Genomic DNA, 22981 nt, shown 5'->3' with positions numbered 1-22981 from the left:
ACTCTTTATAACGCAGCTATATTTAGTATTTCTTTTAGTGCAACCTTTATACAGAGATTTATTCTTTTTAAATGTAAAAAACATTGTTAACTTTCACTAGTTAAAGACTTGGTTCCATCGCAATTTTTCTTTATACTACAACATTTATTTAACTTGTACAGGAGGTATACTATCTTCATTATTCCTCAACAATTTATCATCATTAATATCATTAACTGTATAATACTGTAACAACTCATCCACAGTGCGAAACGTCTTCAACGAGCCATAATCTTCCGATGTATTCAGGTAAAACTGCTCAGTACTCTTATTAAACCAAATCGGAATGTTCTGCGTCTTAAATTTACCGTGTATCATCAGGACAGCCAAAAAACTCGACTCCCCACTAGGTCTCAGAAGATAAGTTCCAGTTGGTGTGTTATTCAACAGTTCTTTTCCTTGCTTTCGATCCACACATCTATAGAACCGATGCGATTCAATAATAGTGCTACCAAGTATTTTCGCCTTAATTGGTTCCAAATAACAAACTTCTTCTGGTAAAAATGGAGCGTTGGTGTCAACTTTCGGCAGTTGACAATAAACTGAAGGTGTTCTGGCCGAAGATGGGTTAGTATAACTAATCTGCGGTGGTACTTCATAATCAGGTGATGCCGGTACTTTAAATTGTACATCAGAAGAATATTCAGCCATTTTGTTAGCACATGTACTTAATTCTTTATAATACATCAATTTATGTGGCTGTGTTTTCACGACGTGAACAAACGCCCGGAACTTCTGAAGTTTTAAATTGTCTAATTGCGGTCCAATTTTCAGTTGTAAGTCTAATTCAGATAACAGCTATCATAAAGTAAAGAAGTACGATCAGTAATGTATGATTATACACATTGTGAATGTGTACTTGCCTTTATATCGCTACCGGAGAGTTCGAACAATTCTATAACATCACAAACATCAGAAAACTCTGTTCCTTTGATTTGATTGACTAAATCTGCCGATGTCATTGCAGAAAGCTGCGATTTATACGAGTACCTGATTGCCATTTTGTTTAAACTGCACGTATGTCTGATACACGCCCATGTTGTGTTTCACATGATGCATAGTTATATCAGTACAAATATGAGCAAAGTGAGATAAGCAAATAGTAAATTTTCATGGAATTTCGTTCACCTGGTGTAAATGACTTATTATCACCAATTTTATTGTATTAACTTAATATATTGACCTCTGAACCTAGCAACAATTCGCCATTAATAGCATGATCTTTATAATAATTAAGCAATGAATCAAAACTACTAAAACGTGTAGCTTGTAGATCTCCGGATTTTGAAGCAAAATAATACTCATTTGTGTAATTATTATAACAAAGTGGAATATTTTGCACGCCTAACTCTCCGTTAAGCACCAGTACACCCCAAAACTGTGGTCTTGAGCTGGGTCGCAAGAGAAACGTGCCTACTCTTTTCGTTTCTAGTAGTTGCACGGCTTCCGAACGAGTGCAATCTCTGAAAAATTGGTTACTTCGAAGTGTGTCTCGAGGCACTAGCAGAGACTCGGCTGGTGAAGGAGGTAGTGGCATATGCGGCTGACTGGAAAGTTTTGGAAGTCTCCTGTAGTGTTCGTTGTCTAAGTGATCGTGATTGTTTGATTCGTCATCCGGTGAATGCTGTCTTTGTTTGATTTGTTTTTTTTTAGCTGTAAATATCAGATTGGCTGGACGCTCCGGTAATTCTGGAGGTTCATCGTCTGAACGTGGTAGACGAGTAGTCTCGTATATATTCTCGTTAACTTTGTTGGCGTTTATATCCGGGATATCATTGTAGATTGCTTCTTGTTCTACTTTTGGTGGAAACGACTTTGGTATTTTGTAAAATTGCTCCGAATCGTGATCATCGGACGAAAGCGCAACGATATCGTCGTTTTGCCGCAGAATATTATTGTTGATTAATTCTTGTACCATTTTTGGTGAGAATGATTTTGGTATTTTGTAAAATTGCTCCGAATCGTGATCATCGGACGAAAGTGCAACGATATCATCGTTTTTCCGCCTAATATTATTGTTAATTAATTCTTGTACCATTTTTGGTGGAAATGATTTTGGTATTTTGTAAAATTGTCCCGAATTATCTTCCTCAGACGAAAGTGTTCTTGAAACGTTATCGTCGCTTTTTCCCGGGATATTATTCATGTTTGATTCTCGTTCCATTTTCGCCGGAAAAGACTTTGGTATTTTGTAAAATAACTCCGAATTATGATCATCGGACGTCAGGATATTATTGTTGATTAATTCTCGTTCCATTTTTGGTGGAAAAGATTTTGGTATTTTGTAAAATTGATCCGAATTATCTCCATCGAACAAAAGTGTTTTGGGAATATTATCGTCGTCTTTTTCCGGGATGTTATTGTTGACTAATTTTCGCTCAATTCTTGGTGAAAACGACTTTGGTATTTTGTAAAATTGATCCGAATTATGATCATCGAACGAAAGTGTTTTTGGATTAGAATCTAATTCAATCAATTCCTTTTGAGAGAAAGCAAATTTAAAACCATTAGTATTTTGATGTGTTCCTGTTGGTTCTTTCTTTGAATCTACTGTTTCAACAACTGCTGCAGTAGTTTCTTGAAGTTTATTATTATTTCTTTGCTTCGTTGGTTTTGGCGAAGTAGGTGGTGGCGGCTTTTTAAAACTTTTATTTCTACTGAGTATATTGGGCAACATCTTCATTACGGAATTTTTTATTTGATCTAAATCAACTTCTGGTAGTAATCTAACATCTTTAATCTCAGTTTCTGTAATTTGTATTTGTTCTTCTTCAATCTTTTTAACAGGTTTAAGTACTTCAGGGCTACTTAATTGTGCCAACATTCCATTCAATGGGTTGGTCATTCCTTTAGAAGTTTCTGTAGGCGATAAAATTTGTTTCGTCATAGAGGATGGATCTTCTTTAACATTTTTGCCAGATTTAAACACGTCAGAAGTGTTTAATTGTGCAAACATTCCATTCAATTCATTGGTAATTACTTTACTAGTCTCTTTCGGCGATGAAACTTGCCTCGAAATAAAAGATACTCTTGGTTTCAATGTTGGTTTAAGAGGAAACAATATTTGGGGAGTTTCTTGGACACAATTCAAAAGTTCAACAAAGAGTTTGCGATTTGCGTGTCCAACTTTACGCAAAGCATCATACTCTTTCATATCCTACAACATTTTAATCCATGATTTGTTCATATTTTCATAAACAAGCCAAAAATCTGAATACTCACGAGTAAATCACTACCACAAATATTGAATGTCTCAATTACATCCGCTATCTCATTGAATTTGCTCTAAAAATACAGTTATTATAAAAGTGCACAATGAAATACGCCACAAAGAAACATACTGTTCGTATAACTGCCAATAAATCCTCTTTAGACAAACCTCTGATATGGCACTCATGACGCCCATTCATGTTGCAATCTAATACTAGACTGAACATGTTTCACCATATCACTAACCAATAATTTTTCTTTCCTTATCAGATATTAGTTAGACAAATAAAAACAAATTCGAAGGAAATATGATTTCAGCGATTAGGTATAATTATATAAGTCAGTTTAAATGTATGTTGTGGAACAAAATAGTTAAAAGAAACATATTATAACACAAAAAATGCATTACGCCCTAGGTGCTACTTTTTTCGCCATCTTTTTCTTCATCAACTGTCCGCGATTGACTTTTCCTTTATCATTTTCTCCCTTGGTCTTCCCCTGCGATCCTTGGAAGGATTTCGGTGGAGATCCACCAGTACTCTTTCGCTTCTCGTTCTTTTTCAACGGTTTACCAACTCTACCTTTTGGCTTCGGCCCACGTAAATGTAGCATTCCCTTATACGCGGGGAACTTTTTCGGACTCGCATCATATTCAGTTCTAGCTTTCCTCGCGCCTTTTAATGTAGTCCTCGGAACTTGTACTTGTACTAGCTGGTTGTTGATCAGTACTTCTTTCTGTAACGCTGTCTGCGCCGCTTCCGTGTTTTTGAACGTAACAAAACCGCAGCCAGTGTTTTTGTGTGTGAACTTATCTTTGACTAAACGTACTTTTGCGACAGGCCCAATTTTTTGGAACGCGGATATAACGGCGCCTTTTGGTGTACCTGCGCTGAAACCAGCGATGAATACGCAGCAATCATTAGCCGGGTCGAGAGTTTTTTCTTTTTGAACAAACTCGCTGGTGGACAAACGCGCAGTACGATTGAATATAACTACATCTCCCATTTCCATAGCTAGTTGAACGGAGTCGGGTGATTTGAAGTTTACGTAGCCGAAACCCCTGGATACATTCGTGCGTTTATCACGAACAATGCGCACCGATTCAATTTCGCCGCAAGAAGCAAACGCAGTCCACAGGGCTTCTTCTTCAGCCTCTATAAATCAAACAGAAATAAATTAATATGCATTTGAGATTTACGAATAATGTTTAACTTACTAAATGATAAGTTTCCAACAAACAAGGTTTTCTTGTTATCATAGGAAAGAGACTTTGTACAAGACATTGTAACTCTCATGTGTAATCCATAAAATTCTTTCCCATTTTCTCCCTCAACAGCTTTCTGAGCACTTTCAACATTTGCAAATCTAACATATGCATTGCAGGTGGTCCTTTGAGCATGTAACTTGTTCTTCTGAATGGATAGTTTTTTGCCAAGCATGGGATTCTCAACAGCAACTGATCTGAATCTGACAGATTCAACAACTCCATACTTTTTGAAATGCTTTATAACCAGTTTCTTTTGTAAACCAATTTTAATATTGCCAACAAAAATTGTTCTATCTGTGAAGAGTTCTCTAAGCTTAGATGCATCTCCTTTTTTCTCATTTGTGAGTTTACTTGACTGTTCTTCAGGTTCATCATCATCATCTTCCTCTTCTTCATCAGAATCATTGTCATCATCTTCTTCATTTAAATTGTCCTCACCACCCTCTTCATCTGATTCAGCTTCATCTTGATCCATATCTTCCTCCTCATCAACTTCTTCATCCTCATCAGAATCCTCTGCTGCATCATTTTCAGGATTAAATTCTATTGAATTATTTTGATTTTCCTCAGCTTCATCATCTTCATCATCCTCTTCTGTAGTAAGTTGTTTCACTTTCTTGGGGCTTGGGTTTTGACCCACGTTGCTTTTGCGTTTCATCGGTGTGCGTTTAGCATTTGGTGTTGCATTGGCAATAGGTCCAGCCTTGCTATTTGGGGTGCCTGCTGCACGTTTGTTAGGCGACTTTTTGTTCCCTAGTCCCTTGCCAGGTGATTTTCCTCCGGAAATCAGGTCGCCCAGTGCACCAAGTTTATATTCTTCCATATTGTGAGTTGTAACTTTATTTCGAGATTGAAAAACACGAGGAAACAGAAATGTAACGACAATCGACAAACACGTGGGTTCGGTGTGTTTTCTTCATTCAAACAAGATTGTTGCGAGGTTAGTTAGTAGGTTATGTAGCGCCTGAACTCGATTTTAATGCGCATTGAGATATTATTAAGAAATTGATAAGTAATAGTCGTACCAGTAATAATATTACAAAATATACATAATGTTTCTATGAGTAAAATATGCAGTAATAGGAATGATTAATTTAAATTCAGCATGCATTTGAATTTGTCTTGCGAAAGTACAAGCGCGTTTCGACAGATGGCGCAGTATGTACCAGCTGGTGCATTTTATTTACACCTCGCGTCAATAAAATTGATTAAAAAGGTTTGGCGCTGTGTCAACAAAATCAGATTATCAATATTAAAAATTTATTAAAGAATAATACAAACTTATAACTAGAACATAATATAAATATCTATCTACAAAAATACGTTGGCATGAAATAATTCACAATAAAATAATGTTTAAAACTGTTAGTTGACTTTAACAAAAGTATTATCGTTAAGAATTTTGTAGTTATCGTCACGGAAATTGATCAGATCATCGTAGAGACGTTTGACACTCTCATCACGTAGTTTTACAATAACTGGAGGAATCGGTGTGGTTTTCGCTTGTTTTGCCAAATCTTCATAGTAATCGAATTGATCTGGTCCCATTAAATGTGCTTGTCGCTTCGTGTAACCTTTGTTTTCTCTTTGCTGCAAGTCATCGTACAAATCGGCGTACATAAGTTCTTTGGAAGGTAGTGTAAAAACACCGTTTAGGGATGCAACGAAGAATCGTGCCTATAAAAAGTAAGTTTTATTATATTATTACCAAAAAATTAATATAAAATAAATAAAAAGGTTTTAAATCATAAGATAAAATGTTTTTGCAAAAGTTAAAGTCACTTACTTGTAAGTCAAACATTTGAAAAGCGCAAACATTGAACGGAATCCCAATAAAACACATTGTCGGCATTTCAATGTTCACCATGTGCTTATACAGCGGCGCGATGTGATTCTCAACGATCTCAATGCGACAATCCTTGTGCAAAAACGGGAAGCTGTAGCGATAACCAGTGCAATAGAATATCACATCAAAGTCATCTTCGGTGTCATCGATAAACCGAATTCGGTTCGCGCCCACAACACGCTCCACATCGGGCTTCAACGCTACGTTTTCTGGGTACTTTGTCTTCAGCTCTTTACAATGATGACTCAATACGACCTAAAAAACAAAACATTTTGTAATAAAATTTCTCATCCGCATGAAATTCTTTGTCGGAGAGTTATGTTCGATGGGTGCAATAAAACCGATTGAAACGTGATCGATTCTTACACGTTTAATTGATGTTAAATGCAAGGCGAGGCGACGCAATGAAACCGAAACGCCATGAAAACGAAATTGCGTTAGTTGTGATCACAGATTGAGTCAAGAGCCAAGACTGCAAGTCTTTTCTGAAGCCTTGAATTAAAAATTATTACTCTTGTATCAATAAGTCTTAATATCGTCATAGTAAACACAGTCATAGAATTGCATTTGGATTCGCATGGAATTTTATGTTGTTTTTTTCTGAAAAATTCTTTGCGTTGCGTTGCAACCTTTATTTAAAGGCCCGCGAGAATTTCCAATAAATCTAAAAACAAGATAATCAATAACGCGCTTGTTGTTAGTGAGCACCGCTGGGTTGTTGGTGGTGTCAGTCAGTAATAATATTAGAAATACGATGCCGCAATGCAATTGGAGGCGAGAGCGGCGATCACGTCGTGTATCCGCGCTTATAATTGCTTTGATTTTACGATATTGATAGACCCAATTTATCGATGGTCTATTATTTTATATTATGTGAATTAATGTTACGAAACAAATGAGTTTTCGCACGTAGTTGTAATTTCTAGGCTAAAAATCAATTCATTCAAACAGGTTTTAACTGGTTTATCGGTTAAAAAAATTAATTTCTTAAATAATTTTACTTGAAGTTAAAATTTTAATGGAAATAATAAATTTTCTCGCGAATAACTGAAGAAAATTAGTTTTGCGTGTGCGAAAGTACTTCAAGATCTTCAAGATTTTAAGTTTTAAGGAAAACTCAGTGAAACGAGTTGCACCTAAAATTTATTTTCATTTATTTACGTGCTTGCACTTTTATTCTGCGCTTTCGCACAAGTGCACACGATACATTATTAGCTGCTGTTTTCCGCTTGTTTAATCTTGGCTTGTTTGCTAAGTTTCTCCACGCGCATTACTTACAAGTCGTTTCATGTTATCGAAATCATTGGAATAACTACCAGATTCAATAATGTGTAAATAGGAGTGAAAACAAATTCCTTACATCGTTTTATATTAAAATTTTAATGTTTTAGCTGTTTTAAGATAACAAATTTTGTGTTTAATTTTTTTAGGTGTTAAAAATTGTAATTCAAATTCGCGTCTAATTAAAAAATATTATTTTAACTTATAAATGAATATAAATTACGTAAAATTGATTTAAAAAATGAAATAGCAGCAATTTCATCAATGGAAAATAATTATTTGTAATAGATTTACTTGAAACTAATTCCGATAGTTGCAAAAACATAATTTATCTTGGAATAGTATTCGTATCTTCAAAGATGAGCAAGTTCGCCGAGGACTACTTATCTTCATTAAAACTATATGCACACGCCGCGAGTAAGTAATAAGTTTTACGGCCGGTGAGCAATGCGCGTCTGCGCGGCTTTCAGAAACAAACGGGAAACTGTTAATTAATAATTTACGAAAATGCTTGGGAACACATCGCACGACACGGTGCGCGCAGGCTCCGACGTTAATTACGTTTTATCCACAAAAACGAGGCGTGTAGCTAACAATTAATGCAGACAATTACGCTAAGCCTTTTTCAAAGCCATCATCCACGTCCATAATCAATACAACAACGCAAAATTTCGCCGAGCGTTAGAAATCTAATATTTTGTTCGAATCCCAGCCTGCGGTTGAACTTTCGTGTTATGTTGGCCAATGACAGCGTGTGTGTTGTGTTGGTAAAATACTAACAACACGTGATGAGAGCCAATGGCAAGTAATACCAGCCAATCGTTACAAATGTTAACTGTTTCCGACGACTTTTGGCTTCGGCTTGATCTCGAATTTACAGCCTCACCTCTTTTTCGCGGCGGACGCGGTTTTTGTTCTCGCGCGCGCAACGGTGTCCAATCTCCAATCGGTCAATTAGTTCGGGCGCACATTCGCGCTTTTTGCGCCACCGCCACGCTTCGTTTTTCCTTTTGCGTGCACGATGCAAAGCGCACTCGATGCAATTTCGTATAATTGATATTGTGAGAATGCCACTAATTAGCAGCCGACTCCGACTTAATATTCACGTTTCTTTGAGGCGTTTGCTGCGCTTTTTTCCTATTGTCAATCTATACACAATCATGTCCGTGGTGTACTTCACCGTTCGTTTTTGCGAATGCTACATCTAATTAACTAATAAGCTAAGTTGCTGCCGCTTAGTTTTAATTAACGCCACCGACGTGAAATTAAGCATTTGAAAAGTGATACTTAACTTGCGTATACATTTGCATCTTTTATTCATATCTTGATTTAACTACTTGAACATACATACAGTTTGTTCAAAATTTTTAGAAATTAAAAAAATATTACTTACGTTTTGTGCAACGCGAGATATTTGCCAAGCAAGATCCAAACCACTGGGACCAGCGCCAACGACAAGCACACGTTTATCCTGGAATCCTTTCGGTTCACGATATTGATGACTGTGCATTATTTGTCCTGAAAATAATTCGTCTCCATCTAATTCCGGAACGACAGGATCATTGTAATGACCGTTGCATATCATTACAGCGTCGAAAACTTCTTCTAAACGCTGATTGGTTGGTTTGTCAATTGCATGCACACGCCATCTATTGTTATCGCACGGAACCACATCAATAACATGATGGTTAAACTATATAAAACAAAAAATTAAATTTTATTATTAATATTTTTTGTTTTAATTAGTTATTAATACCTTGATGTGATTTCTCAAATTAAACTCATTCGCATATTCTTTCAAAAACATCAAAATCTCCGCCTGTGTTAGATACGATTTCGTCTGGCTAGAGATTGGAAAATCCGGGAAGCCCATCACCTCCTTGGGTAGATTGGTTCTGAAAATAGTAATCATAAGTTATGATTGGCGTCGATTTCTTTCGGCGTGCGTTATTTTTCAATGCGTTTCGACTGTCCGAAGCAATCAGTGGCCATCGACACTGGCGGAACACTGATTCGAAGCGAGTTCATTATTTGTTCGTCGTGCTTCCACATCTTTAGTGAGCTTACGTTTATGTGTATTCTGTTATTCATTGCGCGCCGGTGCTGGTCAGCGTATGGGTGAGTATGCGAAGTTGAAACTATTACGTGCGCGATAACGACGCGATAAAACAAGAAGAAATAAAATGGAGAAGTGATTTATTATCGATTCGGATAGATGCGCAGAGAATGCTCATAGGTATGAGCTTTTTTCATGGTAGTGTGCTTTGGTTTTGAGTTGGTAGGAATTGTTATGAGCTGGAGAGAAAATTTAAGAAATAATAATTATATTTCTTTTTTTGCCAAAGAACGTGTGCAGCGGCCTCTGCTAATAATGATAAAATTTGTTATAACTAAGTCCTAACCTAGTAATTTTAGAAAAATTACAGGAAACTGTAATTTTCTTTGTTTTTTAGCGGTAAATAAACTTTGACTGCTTTGTAAAATAATTTTTGGAATTAATTTTGAAACATTTTGTTGATATTTGTGAATAATTAAAAAAAATGATGTAAAAATCTGGATTTTATGATGTAGCAAAACAGGAAACGGTAAATTTCTGTGTTTTTAGTAGCAAATTTACAACATAACCTCATATAAGAAAACTTTTACTGTTTTTTAGAGTGAATGTTAGATTTTTCACTAGAATAATTTCTGGATAAAGATATTTAGTTGATTTTCGTTAATAATTTAAAAATTGACGGAAGAAAATTTGACTCAAAGATTAATTACAACTAATTCCGACTACCCGAGAAGGAATCCGTTCTGTTACATCGGCGTTTTTCATTTTTTTCTGGCGTTTACAGTAACTTCATGCATCATTTGTATTCCGCCACGCGGACGTGCGTACCGAGCGAGAGCATTGATTGATAACGTGGGTGTAATTAATAATTTTCGTGCACGTCTGGTAAAAAACAAATATTCATTAGTTACCTCAGCGTTGCAAGTGCATACGTATAAATAAATTAAGAGGCGCACAAATATTTAGTAGATACGCATTGAAAAACATTGGAAATTCATTAAAATTACAAATTTTAAATAACTAATCACACTATCGATGCCGATACATCGAGCAATGTTAATTGGATAAGTCAAAGATGAGAATATTGTCGAAGAAGAAAAATCGTTGTTATAGGTATTCGAGAAAACTAATTGATGTTCATGCGTTCACGCTCGATTCGGTTGTTAATTTAGATGATTAAAACGATTGCCACGGATGGATGGAACAAACGCGGCGCGCGACTTGTCGTCATGGATGCGCGCTTCGCTCAGGTTTCGCGGCGCATCGATTATTACCATCGATTAATTCCGCGCACAAGCAAAAGATGCACAATAAGCGGTAATTAATTATTTTGTCTGCTTGGGGCACAGCGCAAAAATGTTTGGATTATGTCTGTGCGATAAACTCTGACACGGAGCGCGGAATTTTTTCGCATATTTGGGTCTAGACATCGTTTTTGGAGTAGTGATAAGTTATGAGTAGAAATATTTCAAGGCTAATGCAAGTTTATTAAAGTAGGTAAATATTTGAACTCATTGAGAAGGTTTTTTGGCAGGGAAACTAATAAAATTCATAGTTTTTTTAAAAAATGTCAAAAAATATGTAAAATTACTTAATTGCTCTAAAATTAATTGTAATATGATTAAAATAGTTGCAAAACAGATTAAAAATAAGATTTGATAAAATAATTAACTAAAAATGCAAAAAATTAAAATTTGCTTCAATAAAACTAAATATATCACGAATTTATGAATAATTTTTGATATAAAACGATTATCAACTAAATTTTTGCATAATTTCATTTTTAAATTATTACTTTGATTGAATTCTAATTGATCAGTGACCAAATCCCCCAGAAAAAATATTTTTCATGCATTAAAAAACAAATATAACTAAAACAAGCAAAAAAGCTTACTTTAGTCCTTTGTACATGGCAGAATAAACCGGAAAACCATACTTGTCGGTTCCGACATCGTCTGTGTACAGCCAGGTGCCGCCTAGTTCCGGTGCAAGTTCAAAGACGGTGCATTCGAAGCCGTTGGCGATGAGATGTCGAGCGGAAGCCAGGCCAGCGGCACCGGCTCCGATGACAGCTACCTTTTTCATACTCTTCATTAGCGACATTTTTCAAATTTACATTTAACCAAAATAAAATAAAAATTTTCAACTTTTATTCAACTCCAAAACTTTAATTTGAATATATATGATGCGTTTAATCAATTTACGAATTCGCTTCACTTGTCTATATGGTAATTTCTTCTCTTAATTACACTTGAGCACTGATTAATTTCCCCGGCGCGAGGCTGCCTTTATATGTGAGTTTTAGGAAGTCGCTTCCGTTTATTGATCACCAAGCGTTTGCGCGTAACGTCTTGTCGCTTATCACTACCACGCCGAGAAAAAACAAATAATTCACAAATAAGCGAAGTTAACTTGACAACAACGACTGTTGAACGAATTGGTTTTACCATTTTTTCCGCACACTTTAGTTATTACGTATTTTGTAACTAAATTGGATAAACATATTTACATCTGGGAAATTATTAATAAGTTTCAATGTTTACATCATATAAACATTCAGATATAAATTTGTTTATTAATCATTTTCTAATTTTTCTACACGTGTGAAATGTTTACGCTTGTGCATTAAAGTTAATTGCAGTTAAACTTGTGGACTTGTGTAAACTTTTACTGTATTTATTGTTGCATCGAAAGTTTACGTTTTACGTCAGTTTTATTGATGCAAGAAGAGCAAAACATGTTTGGTTACAAGTATAATGCAAGACCTTCGTCAATGGGGTTACAGTTCATACCTTGCTTATGAAATTGTAATTTTCCTACTGTGTAACGATTTTTAAATCATTCCTTAAGGTCAACAAAATATTCCATGTGCAAGATTGTGTTTTGAACGTTTGTTAATTCTAACAAACACATCATTAATGATTGTAAAAATGATTTCCTGATTAATTTTAATTTGATTTTAAATTCGAATGTTCTGGAGCTTTTAATTTTAAAATTCCGTACATCAATTTGGTTCAATGGACGTTAAATGTAAGTCCGATAAGTTGGTGATAAAGTTGAAAATAGGTTAAATCGTATTTTCGGTGTCCCACATAAACAACAAACGAGCAGCGGCAACAGTAGCGACGTACATCACTTCGTATATTGGTGTACTCGTATATTATCGAATTGTATCGTTTGCAATTCGTCTCGATTCCGGTTACAACCGCCTCGGGCCATAGTTTCAATAATGTAATGATGTCAAAATAATGTGTGACATAATTTTAATATGTATTGGATTATTGACCCGTCTACAATAGCCCACATTTTATTAATTGAATTAAAATAATTAAAAATTAAATTAACTTAAAATATTTTTAGGAAGAAATAAAAAAGACAATTTTTTAAGTTATAATTTATTATAAAATTATAAAATATTGTTTCGGTAATATAAATGTACAATTATTCAATTAATATTTCCAGGAGGAGTACGATTAAAAGTTTCATCATCAACAATCTCAAATTTATCCTGATCATTCCATGCCCCATGCAGAGCATCCATAATATTGAATATCACATTTGGAGTTGGACGGACCCCTGATTCTTTGGCCAATGCCCCCGATAAAGCACGTCCACAATCGGAAAAGTTATGGAAATTCCGATCTGGTACACCTTTGGATATTCTCACAGCGTGTTCATTACTTACACTCTCCAACATTGCTTCGCGACTTGGTAAATCGAATTTCCCAGCTAAATATGCCATATAATAACGAACCTTTAAGGAAAAAGAAGCACAATGTAAATGTATTAGTTTCTAGCATTTAATTAAGGAAATATCCTTACTTGTAGATCTGCAAGCGGAAATATTGAGGCTCCATAAGGCAATCCGATGATGGCCATCGAAGGCCTCTCGATATTGATGCAATGATGATACAGGAACTTAAACCAATTGTTCTCAATCCGAATTCCGCATGCTGGAGTCAAACATGGAACCATATACGTATAACCAGTGCTGTAAATGACTACATCTAGTGGCTCATAACTTCCGTCTTGGAAATGTGCGCCATTACGATCAAAATGGTCTACTTCCCCTTTTTCAACCACATCTTTATGAATTGGTACGAATTTATGAGAATCTACCTTCACACTTTGAAAAGTAATTTTGGCATGTTGTGCGACACGTTTTGCAATATCTCCTCCTGATGGTCCAGCACCAATTACCAACACGCGTTTATTAACGTAGTTGGCTCCATCACGAAAATCATTACTATGAAGCATATCTCCTTGAAATACGTTGGCATCTTTAATATCAGCTATGAATTTATGAACAAAGTGACCAGGGGCAAGCATCAATGCATCAAAATCATGTGTGGTGGGTTCTTCATCAGGTTTGGTTAGGTTTCTGACTAATAATCGCCATCTTGTGTTCGGATCGCTGGACAATGGCTCAATTGATATTACTTCATGACCAAAACGGATGGATTTTGCCAGATTAAATTTTTTTGCGTATGTTTGAAGATAGTGAAGGATTTCAGCTTGGCCCACGAAAGATTTTGAGTGTGGGTTGTGTTCTAAACCATCAAAAATCATAATTTCTTTGGGTAAATTAGTTCTGAAAAGAAATAATATTTAAATATGTATGTCGGGTTGTCTATGTGTAGACTTACGTTAATCCTTTGTACATTCCACTGCTAATATGGTTGCCTAACTCGTCCTTACCAACTCGGCCATCTCCGCTCCAGCAACCACCTAAACGTGCGGATTTTTCAAAACAAACCACTTCATGTCCTTCTTCAAGCGCGTATTTCAACGAAACTAACCCTGCGGCACCAGCACCAAGGATTCCAATTTTCATTTTATTTAGTTTTCTGTAACAAAACACAGATTTCCGTAAAAATGTTAATTGACTCATTAATACTTTGTTTTTAAGGACCCTTCCCAGCAGATAGCATACAAAGATGGAACGCAAATTGATTTTCACGCAGAGTTAACTTTGCGGGCCGTTTCGCTGTGCACGGAATTAAAGTTTAAACTTTAATGTTTTTGCGGGCGCGCGAAAAGCAGGTGTTGGCGTGCGCGTCCAAAGCCAGAGCCCGTCAGATGCGGCGGGTGATAATTTGATATACGTACTCGGAAATGCGCGGCGCGCTGCCCGAGGTTTTGCACCTTTTGCTTGTGTCGCTGAATTAATTTCCCATTCGCCGGCGTACACGATCCGCAGATAGCGACCGTCGAATGCTCTGCCAAACTAGGCACCCACTGATTGTTCAATGCGCCCTGTAATATCGACATTTCTCTTTATCGAAGCCAAACAACTTTTGAGAAACATCTGCAACCAACTGTATATCCAGCAGTTAGAAACATTTACGTACACTAACTGCAGTGTTACTAACTAAATGTACTAACTTTGTTTTAACATTTGTCCTTAAAGTAGGGTTACCAAACGATTTAAAACAAACAAAAATGAGTTTATTTAAAATTAAAACTTAATTGTAGTGATTTTTAAGTGTGGTATTGTTTTTGAACATGTTTGGTGTTATGGATTTTTTTAGGTTGGCAACCATTAGTTTCAGTTGGAGCAGGAATGCGCAGAAGATTCCCGCTCGTATTAGTCTAGTAGTGATTGTGTCGTGCATCGGGGCGCAAATTTATTCATCCTCGACTAATACCGTTAAAATGGCTGAAAGTTCTAAATGTTGCGCGGTGCTGGCGAGAAGTAATAGCCGAAAGTGCAAACGAACAAACTGCGCTCGCACGGCACTCACGGCGCGCTCAGCATCAGTTAAATGGGATTTAATGGAGTTCTAATTCGTTTAATGCTTAATTTTCTTTTGTTTCGCACATGCTCGCTGCGAGAACCGGACGACCCAAGCGAAATCAATGAAGATAAAACACACTCGAGTGCAACCGCGTGCCGAAATAAAAAGCCGAACTAAATTACTGTTGCAGGCGCGCTAACATTGCAACCAGAAACATTACAAATACTGAGTGCGGTGAATTGTAAATACTTTCAACTCGCAGTCGGCGTACAGCATCAACCAGAAATCGGAACGGTAAGTGTCCTCGACGCCATTTAAACTTAAAGTATCCTAGAGTAAGTAAAGTAACGCGGCGTGCGCGTAAGTGACTGAACAGGGGCTAGAGGAACTTGAGAAGGCGAGCGAGCGTGCAATAAATTGATGATGTGAACTTGGAGGCCTCGCGGAAAAATAGCTCAACTTGGTCAAAGTTTTAGGTCTTTTAGAAATCGGATTTAGTTGAGTCGTGCTGCGTTGAGCCGTGTCGCATGCGATGGAAATGTGAGTCATAAGTCTGCATGCGAGTCAGGTACAAACATGAACGATCTCACAATCGCGGCGCATGGGGACGAATTTCATATCAAAATATTTCGCCGTCTTATCGCATACCTCACATTGTGATTACTTTAGAAATAATATAATATGTATCAAAATACGAGAGTAAATCGTATAACATTTTGGTGTTTTTCGGATTAAAAAATTTATAACTTTGGTAAAAATGCTTCGATTAGCAAATTTTCTTTGGGAATTTTATTCTTAAAACATTCTTCTTCTAATAACAAGTGAAAATATGTAAAATAAAATCGAATTTATATAAAATTATCAAGTTTTCAATGAGAACCATTAATTTTCAAGTGATTTTCATAAAATTTTTATTTATTTATCAATTTTCTTCAAAAATTAGTGCTTTATCTGATTATTACTAAAATTTTTGGCTTTCCCCTTTAACTGGGCATCAATTCGGCACATAAAATATAATTTTTAAAGGTTTTTGATGAAAATTTACGCTGCTTTTAAAAATAAAACAAAATAATTTTTTTCTCATCAATAATTTTGTAAATCAAAACATGATTTACTGCCAGGAAACATCTAAAACCCCTCTAAAGTGTGGTTCTGCGGCCTGCGACTGATTTGCATGCGGCATTAAGAAAAAGCGAACATTATGCGGTCCCGCACGGCGACGACGCAAACACATGAAACGACTATCACGATTAGCGCATTCCACTTTATCATCGCTGCCACAAATTCAATGTTATGCACCTTATACCAAGTGTATCAGTAACTCCCACTAAAATAAAAACCTCTATACTGGCGGCGATGGACGCGGGGTCACGCGACGATCATAACGCGCCATGATATTCTGATATATTCAGCGTGCGCGCATCTATGATTCCCATATTTTTATCGGGCGCATAGGTGAAGACTGCGACGACGGTAAGGAGCACCTACGTTCGTTGCTATGATTTAATGCCATGCGCGCACGCTGCGGTTTCCGAAACTCTGTGTTCTTATTCACAATTCACCGCGCGAGCAGTTTTCCAACGAGCCAACGACGTGAATCGGCACAAACCAGAGGAAACTATGATGGCGGAATTTCGCCGGTCGCGCACGCCACGTGAATACCAAACTAATACTTTGTTTTCATGCCATTAGCCAACAAAAATATGAATCTACATGTAATAAGATGCTACTTTAGCGGAATTTTGATGTGGCGTGTTTGACACAAAGAGAATTAACTCAAAACTTGAGCTAAACTCGCCGATAAAATCTAATAGTTTTCGGTATATCATCAATAATTAACCGCAAGTCATGTGCGCACGTATGGTGCACGTAAACGTAATACACGTTTGGTTTGTTACCGATTTCTATACCTAGCTCTACGGCTGAGGAGATGAGAGTTTTGTAGAAATCTATTAAAACGGTATTTCGCATACCAAATTGACTCGGGCACATCACATCGAAAATTCATTCCTCTTTCTTTGCTCAGAAATTCCAGCGCCTCCACAGCACTCCTATTTTTCTTTCATTTTTTCTGATCTTGCGTGAGTTGTAAGCACACGTCGAAGCTAAGCACATAAAACGTCAAACTGTTGATGTTAATGAATTCATTTTAATGGTGTTTATGAATAATTAAGAGTTTTGCAATGTTTTTTAGTTGTTTTGAACTATTTTATCAAGAGGATTGATTTTTATTAAATATAAGATGTTGTTTTGGTTGATAATGGCTAGGCCACACTGTATATAAATTGCAAACATGTGTTTCTGATAAAGAAAAAGTTGTGAAACGAGAGCGCACGCACGACGCACGTATTTATGATTTATGATAGTGTGCGATGAATTTCCGCATTGATTCTCTTGCAGAATGAAAAAAAAAATACGCGACGTGTTCACATCCACACAAAAAGAGAAACCATAAATCTGCCCTTTAACTATGCTTTGTTTCATTAATAATATCGCGTTAATTGGTATCGAAGTTTATTAAAACACGTTTCGTATTAATATTTTTTGCAAAATTGCAATCTTAAACTGAGAAAAGTGACGTTTTACAATTTTTTAGGTTAGTTAAGTTTTTCAGGTTATAAATGCAAGATTTTTGTTAAAATTTAACCTCAATGCATATTTTGGAAGTGTAATTCACATGCGCTTGCGCAGATTACAACATATTCGAATATGTAGACTCTTGGTGGGCGCGCGCGCACACAGTCGGCTTGTTGTAATCCATTAGTTTGGCCGGTGAGTGACGGCTTGATGGCGAGCAATGTAAATTGATTAGGATGCCGGATCCGAATAGATACACGGATCCATCAGTCAATAATCGATGTTATCTACACTGATCAATCATTATGCCCGGATTGCGCGGTGCGGCGAGCACTCGGCGGTTCTTTATTGCGCCAGCGCATTTCGCCCAGATTTTCGCCTCGGTTTTTAGTTTAGACGTCTTCTCGCCGCTCGGAAAAGTAATGCGGAGGACGTCGATTGATGCTCAAAGCTCGCGAGCGCCGGGATCTACGATCTGCCGACGTTAGCTCAATACTTTGATTTCAGACATACATACACAGTACATTTAAATAAACACCAGCAAATATTTTATTTATTTTGGCGGATTTTATTAAATTTAATTCTGAATTATAACACACAGTATATGCGATACGCAACGTGAAATCTTGTTTATCCAAATTAACCATAAACAGTAATCAAATTCGAGTAACAAGTTGGGTGTATGAAGCAAGTTACACAAACCATTTTTTTCTCGTTTAGTAGTGCGAGCTTCGAAACCTTCAACATGTTCGATTCGCCGATCGATACGGCGTCGATTCCGCTGAGATTGATTTGCGTATGTCATGAGAATTTAGAGACTACCAGGGGAGTTGTTTTTAAATTGCATGTATACCGTGTGGATACATAAAAATTCAGTCATATTCTCACACAAATCAACATAATAAATATAAATCTTTACTTTTTAAGTTTTTCATTTCATCTTGTATATAACCCATAGAAACATTTAGAAAAATCATCTCACAGCGTAACATGCTTTGTCTAATTTGTTAGAAATCGTTTTCGGCGTTGCAGTGGAATTCAAATTTGAATATGAAATTGATTCAAACAAATCTCTGTTTACTCTAACCTCTAACGGATATTTACGCTGCGCTACGCATAGAATTCACATTAAAATAATTTCGATATTGTGGACTTTGACAAATTGACCATTTAATGCTATCGATATTTTGTATCAAAACTACTTGAATAAAAACAAATAAATGTTTCGATGACTGACTGCACCAATAACACTAATAAATTAAAGTTATTAGAAAACTATGCGTGGCTTAATTAAAGCGACTAATTAACGATGTATTTAAGGCGATGCTGAATTACCGCAGATGGCCGTTGATGGTATTTCCGATTAGAAAAATCGATACAGTTATTATTCCAGTTGGAATTCCAGAGATCTTTGCGATTATGGAATTCAATCTTGAAATGTTAATTATCGTGTTTTTCTAGCACACAATTTATCGCTCAATAGTCTTTTACATCTCAAGTCTCTAGTCTTTATTTAGCAAGACGTGAAATTAGCAAACAACAAATTATGCTTAATTAATATTTACAATTGACTAATTAATATGTAATTAAAGGTTTGGCGCGTTGTTAATTACCAAATCGTAAAATATGAATTAAATTAAATTCAATTAAATAATTGGGCGAATTTCTTCGTGCCATGAGAACATGGTGAACTTAAATGCAGAACATACAATATGTTTAAAGTTACAATATGATTTTGGCGTGTAAAATGTTAAACAATGTAATTTAATTAAATTACTCACATAAGTGGATTTTATTGCGCGTGTGAGATGTTGAGGGGACTTGGATGATACGATTGGGTGACGATTAAATGGCTAAATGCTTTCCGCAAGTTCTTGCACGTTTCCAACTCGTGTCTTTCAACCAACCGACCGTCACACCATTTATATCTACATTCATTCCCACTGGGTTTTATTTTATTTTTGAAAGCGGATTTTTGCTCAGCGGCTTTTTATTATGATTGGTTTATTTGTGTTTGCACTTTATTTTATTGACGCGTGATGGAGCTTCTATTAACTTTTTGGTTTGTTTTATTTGCCTGTCAGTTTAATATTTTTTCTACTTCCACTTTTAAAGCGCAAGTTATTTTATAAAAAGTGGTTTTTTTAAACCAGGACGGGCCAGTAAAGTACTTTAGTCACGGGTTTTAGTCACGGGGTGGAGCTTACGCCTGCGCATTTGCCTACGGTGCAGTATAAAACCATATAAACGCCATGCGTCAGTTAAACAAACAAAAACCAAAAATCTTTCTGATAATTTCATAGCAAAATAAAATAATACGGTAGAATGTTGGGAATTTACATAAGTGATTAGTTGTTATACGAGCGGTATTCTATTTAACATGACTTTCCTTCCTTTCTTTTCTATGCTAAAACGCGTTTGTACTGCGGTACGCATATAATGAAGACATTTTTACGTGTCATTAATTGGAATTTGAATGGCTATAACTGTATAACCGACAACGACAAGTGCAAGTGCGCAAGGCAATATGCAAAACAATTTGCACATTTTGCTCGTGTTGCTTACGGTTGAACACTTGCGCATTTGCACACGCTCGGCCGCTTTTGTCACATCTCATTCCAATGACAGAAAGAATGCCTCTTCATAACACTTAGATTTGCATAGATTATTGCGCTATTACATATTCCACAATCTTCCATCTACGGTAGGTACGTGAACCTATTGAGAACTATATTAAAAATTATTTTTTAATTTAAAAATAGAAAAAATATTTTTTGTTTTGTGCAAGGTAAATACACAGATAAATGTGTCAACAAGCGGAAAATAATTAAGGGCACGTAGAGAAAATGCGTGTTTAAATAAACATAAAGGAAATCATTTGAATAGTTCAGAGTCGATCAGGCGCGAGGAGTCAGCCAACATTTGCAAAACAGTTTTAGTAAATCAGAAGTTCTAAAAGATTTCTTTTTGTATTAATAAACCACTGATTTTTTATTTTTTGAAACATTTGACTATATCACACCTTTTATTGATATTTTCACAAAATATTTATTTAACTAAAAAACACAATAATGAGCGTATAAAACAAATATTTGTAACTATTGTAGTGAAATGTTTTAGTTTCCCCTGCACATTCCTAAAATTATGCTCGCGCAACAAGTTGCAAACGTACAAAACCTGCGCACGTCTTCAAACGTTAAGCTCGACAACATGTGCGCGTCTAGCGCACACTTTTGCACGCATGCGTTAAGCTCTTAACCAGCTTACAACTTACAACTCACTTCATTATGCCGAACACGGCACTATATTATGCGTATTACCGGCGTATTGGCGACGCATTCATAACGCTAACGTATGGAGGCTCTTTGCAAATTTCGCACACATTCACTTGAAGGAAATTTACAAGAAGGTTGAGCTTTCAAGTTGAAACAAGGGCCACAAGATAATAAACTGGCATCAACTCTTTCAAAATTTAGTCAACAAAAATGATTTTTAAGTAATTTTAACAAAATTTAAATGTTTTCTATTAAATTTAGTTGTTTTCCAGCATAATTTAATATCGATTCATATGTGTCAATATCGCCACTCTCCACATTCACTTGATTAACCAGACTTAAGTTAAGTAAGTGTTCGGTAAACTCAACAAAACACGGAAATATCTACAACTCAGTATGAGGTGTCATTAATATCAATATACACACGTCAAAAAATATCTGTAACAAAGTTCAAAAATTTTCAGCGCGGCTCACACGCTTCGAAATTTTAATCGCATGAAATCGCTTGTACTACATGCGCAGTACACGAAAAAAACACAGCTTCGTAGACACGTTCGCTACGAGTATGTGCCGACCCAGTTTAAAACTGACAAATGTTATTAGTGCTCTAATGTATTTTAATACACGTCCCACCGTCGGATCATTAATCATCTAAATCCAAATGCCGAACGTCTTTTTTAACTCGATTTACCGCATTTATTCGCTTCACAGCGACGAAAAAATGCGAAGAAAAACAAACACGTAGGTTAAATTCCAATTCTAACTACTTCATGAGTTAACTGGGGTAATAATTAATCACACACTGCACGCAGAAGTAGAAACAGAAACACAATCACAGAGGTTTGTGTACGCAAATCGGGCGAGGTGTGCAATTGCCAATTTTCTTCAGCCGCAATCAAACGCAGTAATGGAATCGTCATGCTCGATTTCACCACTATCATGCGAAACCGCCTCGTATATCACAAACTATACTACTAGTTTGTGACGTGGCAACTACGTCTGTCGATGTTGAGATTAAGGCAACAAACGAAGGAATTAGTACTTTTCAAGAACACTAGATGGCGCTGAAACACGCTAACTGTATAACCAAAGCTGTCAAACTGTCAAAAATTTATCCTAACCTCAAATTTGCTCACTTTTAATTTTTTTGGTTAAAATTTTCACTCGCAGATGGCGCTTTATGATTTTAAACATATTTCTACTACTAAATTAAAGTTTATAATTACTTACATGTATTTATTTGTACTTTGGTATTTCTATAACTTTCTTCTGAGTTTGCTGAACCCGTTTTGCGCTCTGAACTTGTTTATCTTCAATTTCTCCGATTCGTATTGGCGTCTATTGCTCGACAATAGTCGATTACGACTGAGTTCAGGCGCTGATGAATCGACTCAACTACTGCGGACGCTTTGAACTTGTCCACTTACACACACACGCGCATTCCGTTTCTATCAGAATCAGTTTGATAGCAGAGCCACCACGCTTACACACGCGAATGCAAATACGATTATTTCCTAGATCGTTTTCGTTTAGACGCAGCGTGGCGACCGCTGCTGCATGTGAGACAAGTTTCGTACCATATTTCATACATGGTACTTTAAACCTTGAACCACCCGGTTTGTACTGGTCGCCTATGCGACCATAGATTTTCAAATCTATGCTTTTTCTCTCCTTCTCTTTGTTTTTGCGAGT

The 22981-nt window shown here is 36.2% G+C and overlaps 4 protein-coding genes across 5 annotated transcripts; all 4 read right to left on the bottom strand.

Moving 5' to 3' along the window:
- Positions 1–112: 112 nt before the first annotated feature.
- On the bottom strand, positions 113–3519 carry LOC135801954 (uncharacterized). Its single transcript, XM_065315490.1, has 4 exons — positions 3381–3519; positions 3262–3324; positions 903–3196; positions 113–837 (listed from the first exon to the last, which is right to left on the bottom strand). Exons 1-3 carry the CDS (start codon positions 3474–3476, stop codon positions 1205–1207), a joined length of 2151 nt encoding a protein of 716 aa, XP_065171562.1. The 5' UTR covers positions 3477–3519; the 3' UTR covers positions 113–837; positions 903–1204.
- Positions 3520–3556: 37 nt separating this feature from the next.
- LOC135801956 (RNA-binding protein 34-like) lies at positions 3557–5482 on the bottom strand. The gene is made up of 2 exons (XM_065315492.1): positions 4466–5482; positions 3557–4403 (listed from the first exon to the last, which is right to left on the bottom strand). The coding sequence occupies exons 1-2, from the start codon at positions 5337–5339 to the stop codon at positions 3655–3657; spliced, it is 1623 nt and encodes a 540-aa protein (XP_065171564.1). The 5' UTR covers positions 5340–5482; the 3' UTR covers positions 3557–3654.
- A 277-nt stretch (positions 5483–5759) lies between these two features.
- Positions 5760–11983, bottom strand: LOC135801974 (senecionine N-oxygenase-like). The gene is made up of 5 exons (XM_065315513.1): positions 11594–11983; positions 9400–9538; positions 9037–9336; positions 6303–6617; positions 5760–6193 (listed from the first exon to the last, which is right to left on the bottom strand). Exons 1-5 carry the CDS (start codon positions 11800–11802, stop codon positions 5882–5884), a joined length of 1275 nt encoding a protein of 424 aa, XP_065171585.1. The 5' UTR covers positions 11803–11983; the 3' UTR covers positions 5760–5881.
- A 1094-nt stretch (positions 11984–13077) lies between these two features.
- LOC135801959 (flavin-containing monooxygenase 3-like) lies at positions 13078–22752 on the bottom strand. Of its 2 annotated transcripts, XM_065315494.1 has the most exons (4): positions 22520–22752; positions 14346–14546; positions 13522–14290; positions 13079–13453 (listed from the first exon to the last, which is right to left on the bottom strand). In XM_065315494.1, the coding sequence occupies exons 2-4, from the start codon at positions 14531–14533 to the stop codon at positions 13145–13147; spliced, it is 1266 nt and encodes a 421-aa protein (XP_065171566.1). In that variant the 5' UTR covers positions 14534–14546; positions 22520–22752; the 3' UTR covers positions 13079–13144. The 2 variants fall into 2 exon arrangements, with proteins under 2 accessions (XP_065171567.1, XP_065171566.1); XM_065315495.1 differs by lacking the exon at positions 22520–22752 and having other exon boundaries at positions 13078–13453; positions 14346–14545.
- Positions 22753–22981: the final 229 nt, after the last annotated feature.

The sequence above is a fragment of the Atheta coriaria genome, unplaced genomic scaffold, assembly GCF_025399875.1.
Source record: "Atheta coriaria isolate IRGN ID8LTWV9N9 unplaced genomic scaffold, Caltech_Dcor_3.1 hic_scaffold_14_pilon, whole genome shotgun sequence".
NCBI classification, from domain to species: domain Eukaryota; kingdom Metazoa; phylum Arthropoda; class Insecta; order Coleoptera; family Staphylinidae; genus Dalotia; species Dalotia coriaria.
This window is presented reverse-complemented; position numbering and strand designations above follow the sequence as displayed.

Excerpts from the sequence above, each read along its gene's own strand:
- LOC135801956 (XM_065315492.1), bottom strand. The coding sequence starts at position 5,339 with ATGGAAGAATATAAACTTGGTGCACTGGGCGACCTGATTTCCGGAGGA. Across the intron at positions 4,404-4,465 it reads TGTTGGAAACTTATCATTTA|AGGCTGAAGAAGAAGCCCTG; the intron begins GTAAGTTAAACA and ends TTTGATTTATAG.
- LOC135801974 (XM_065315513.1), bottom strand. The coding sequence starts at position 11,802 with ATGTCGCTAATGAAGAGTATGAAAAAGGTAGCTGTCATCGGAGCCGGT. Across the intron at positions 9,337-9,399 it reads ATTTGAGAAATCACATCAAG|TTTAACCATCATGTTATTGA; the intron begins GTATTAATAACT and ends TGTTTTATATAG. Across the intron at positions 6,618-9,036 it reads TATCTCGCGTTGCACAAAAC|GTCGTATTGAGTCATCATTG; the intron begins GTAAGTAATATT and ends TTTGTTTTTTAG.
- LOC135801954 (XM_065315490.1), bottom strand. The coding sequence starts at position 3,476 with ATGTTCAGTCTAGTATTAGATTGCAACATGAATGGGCGTCATGAGTGC. Across the intron at positions 3,325-3,380 it reads TATTGGCAGTTATACGAACA|AGCAAATTCAATGAGATAGC; the intron begins GTATGTTTCTTT and ends CTGTATTTTTAG. Across the intron at positions 3,197-3,261 it reads TTTGTGGTAGTGATTTACTC|GATATGAAAGAGTATGATGC; the intron begins GTGAGTATTCAG and ends AAAATGTTGTAG.
- LOC135801959 (XM_065315494.1), bottom strand. The coding sequence starts at position 14,533 with ATGAAAATTGGAATCCTTGGTGCTGGTGCCGCAGGGTTAGTTTCGTTG. Across the intron at positions 14,291-14,345 it reads GGAATGTACAAAGGATTAAC|AACTAATTTACCCAAAGAAA; the intron begins GTAAGTCTACAC and ends ATTTCTTTTCAG. Across the intron at positions 13,454-13,521 it reads TTCCGCTTGCAGATCTACAA|GTTCGTTATTATATGGCATA; the intron begins GTAAGGATATTT and ends TTTTCCTTAAAG.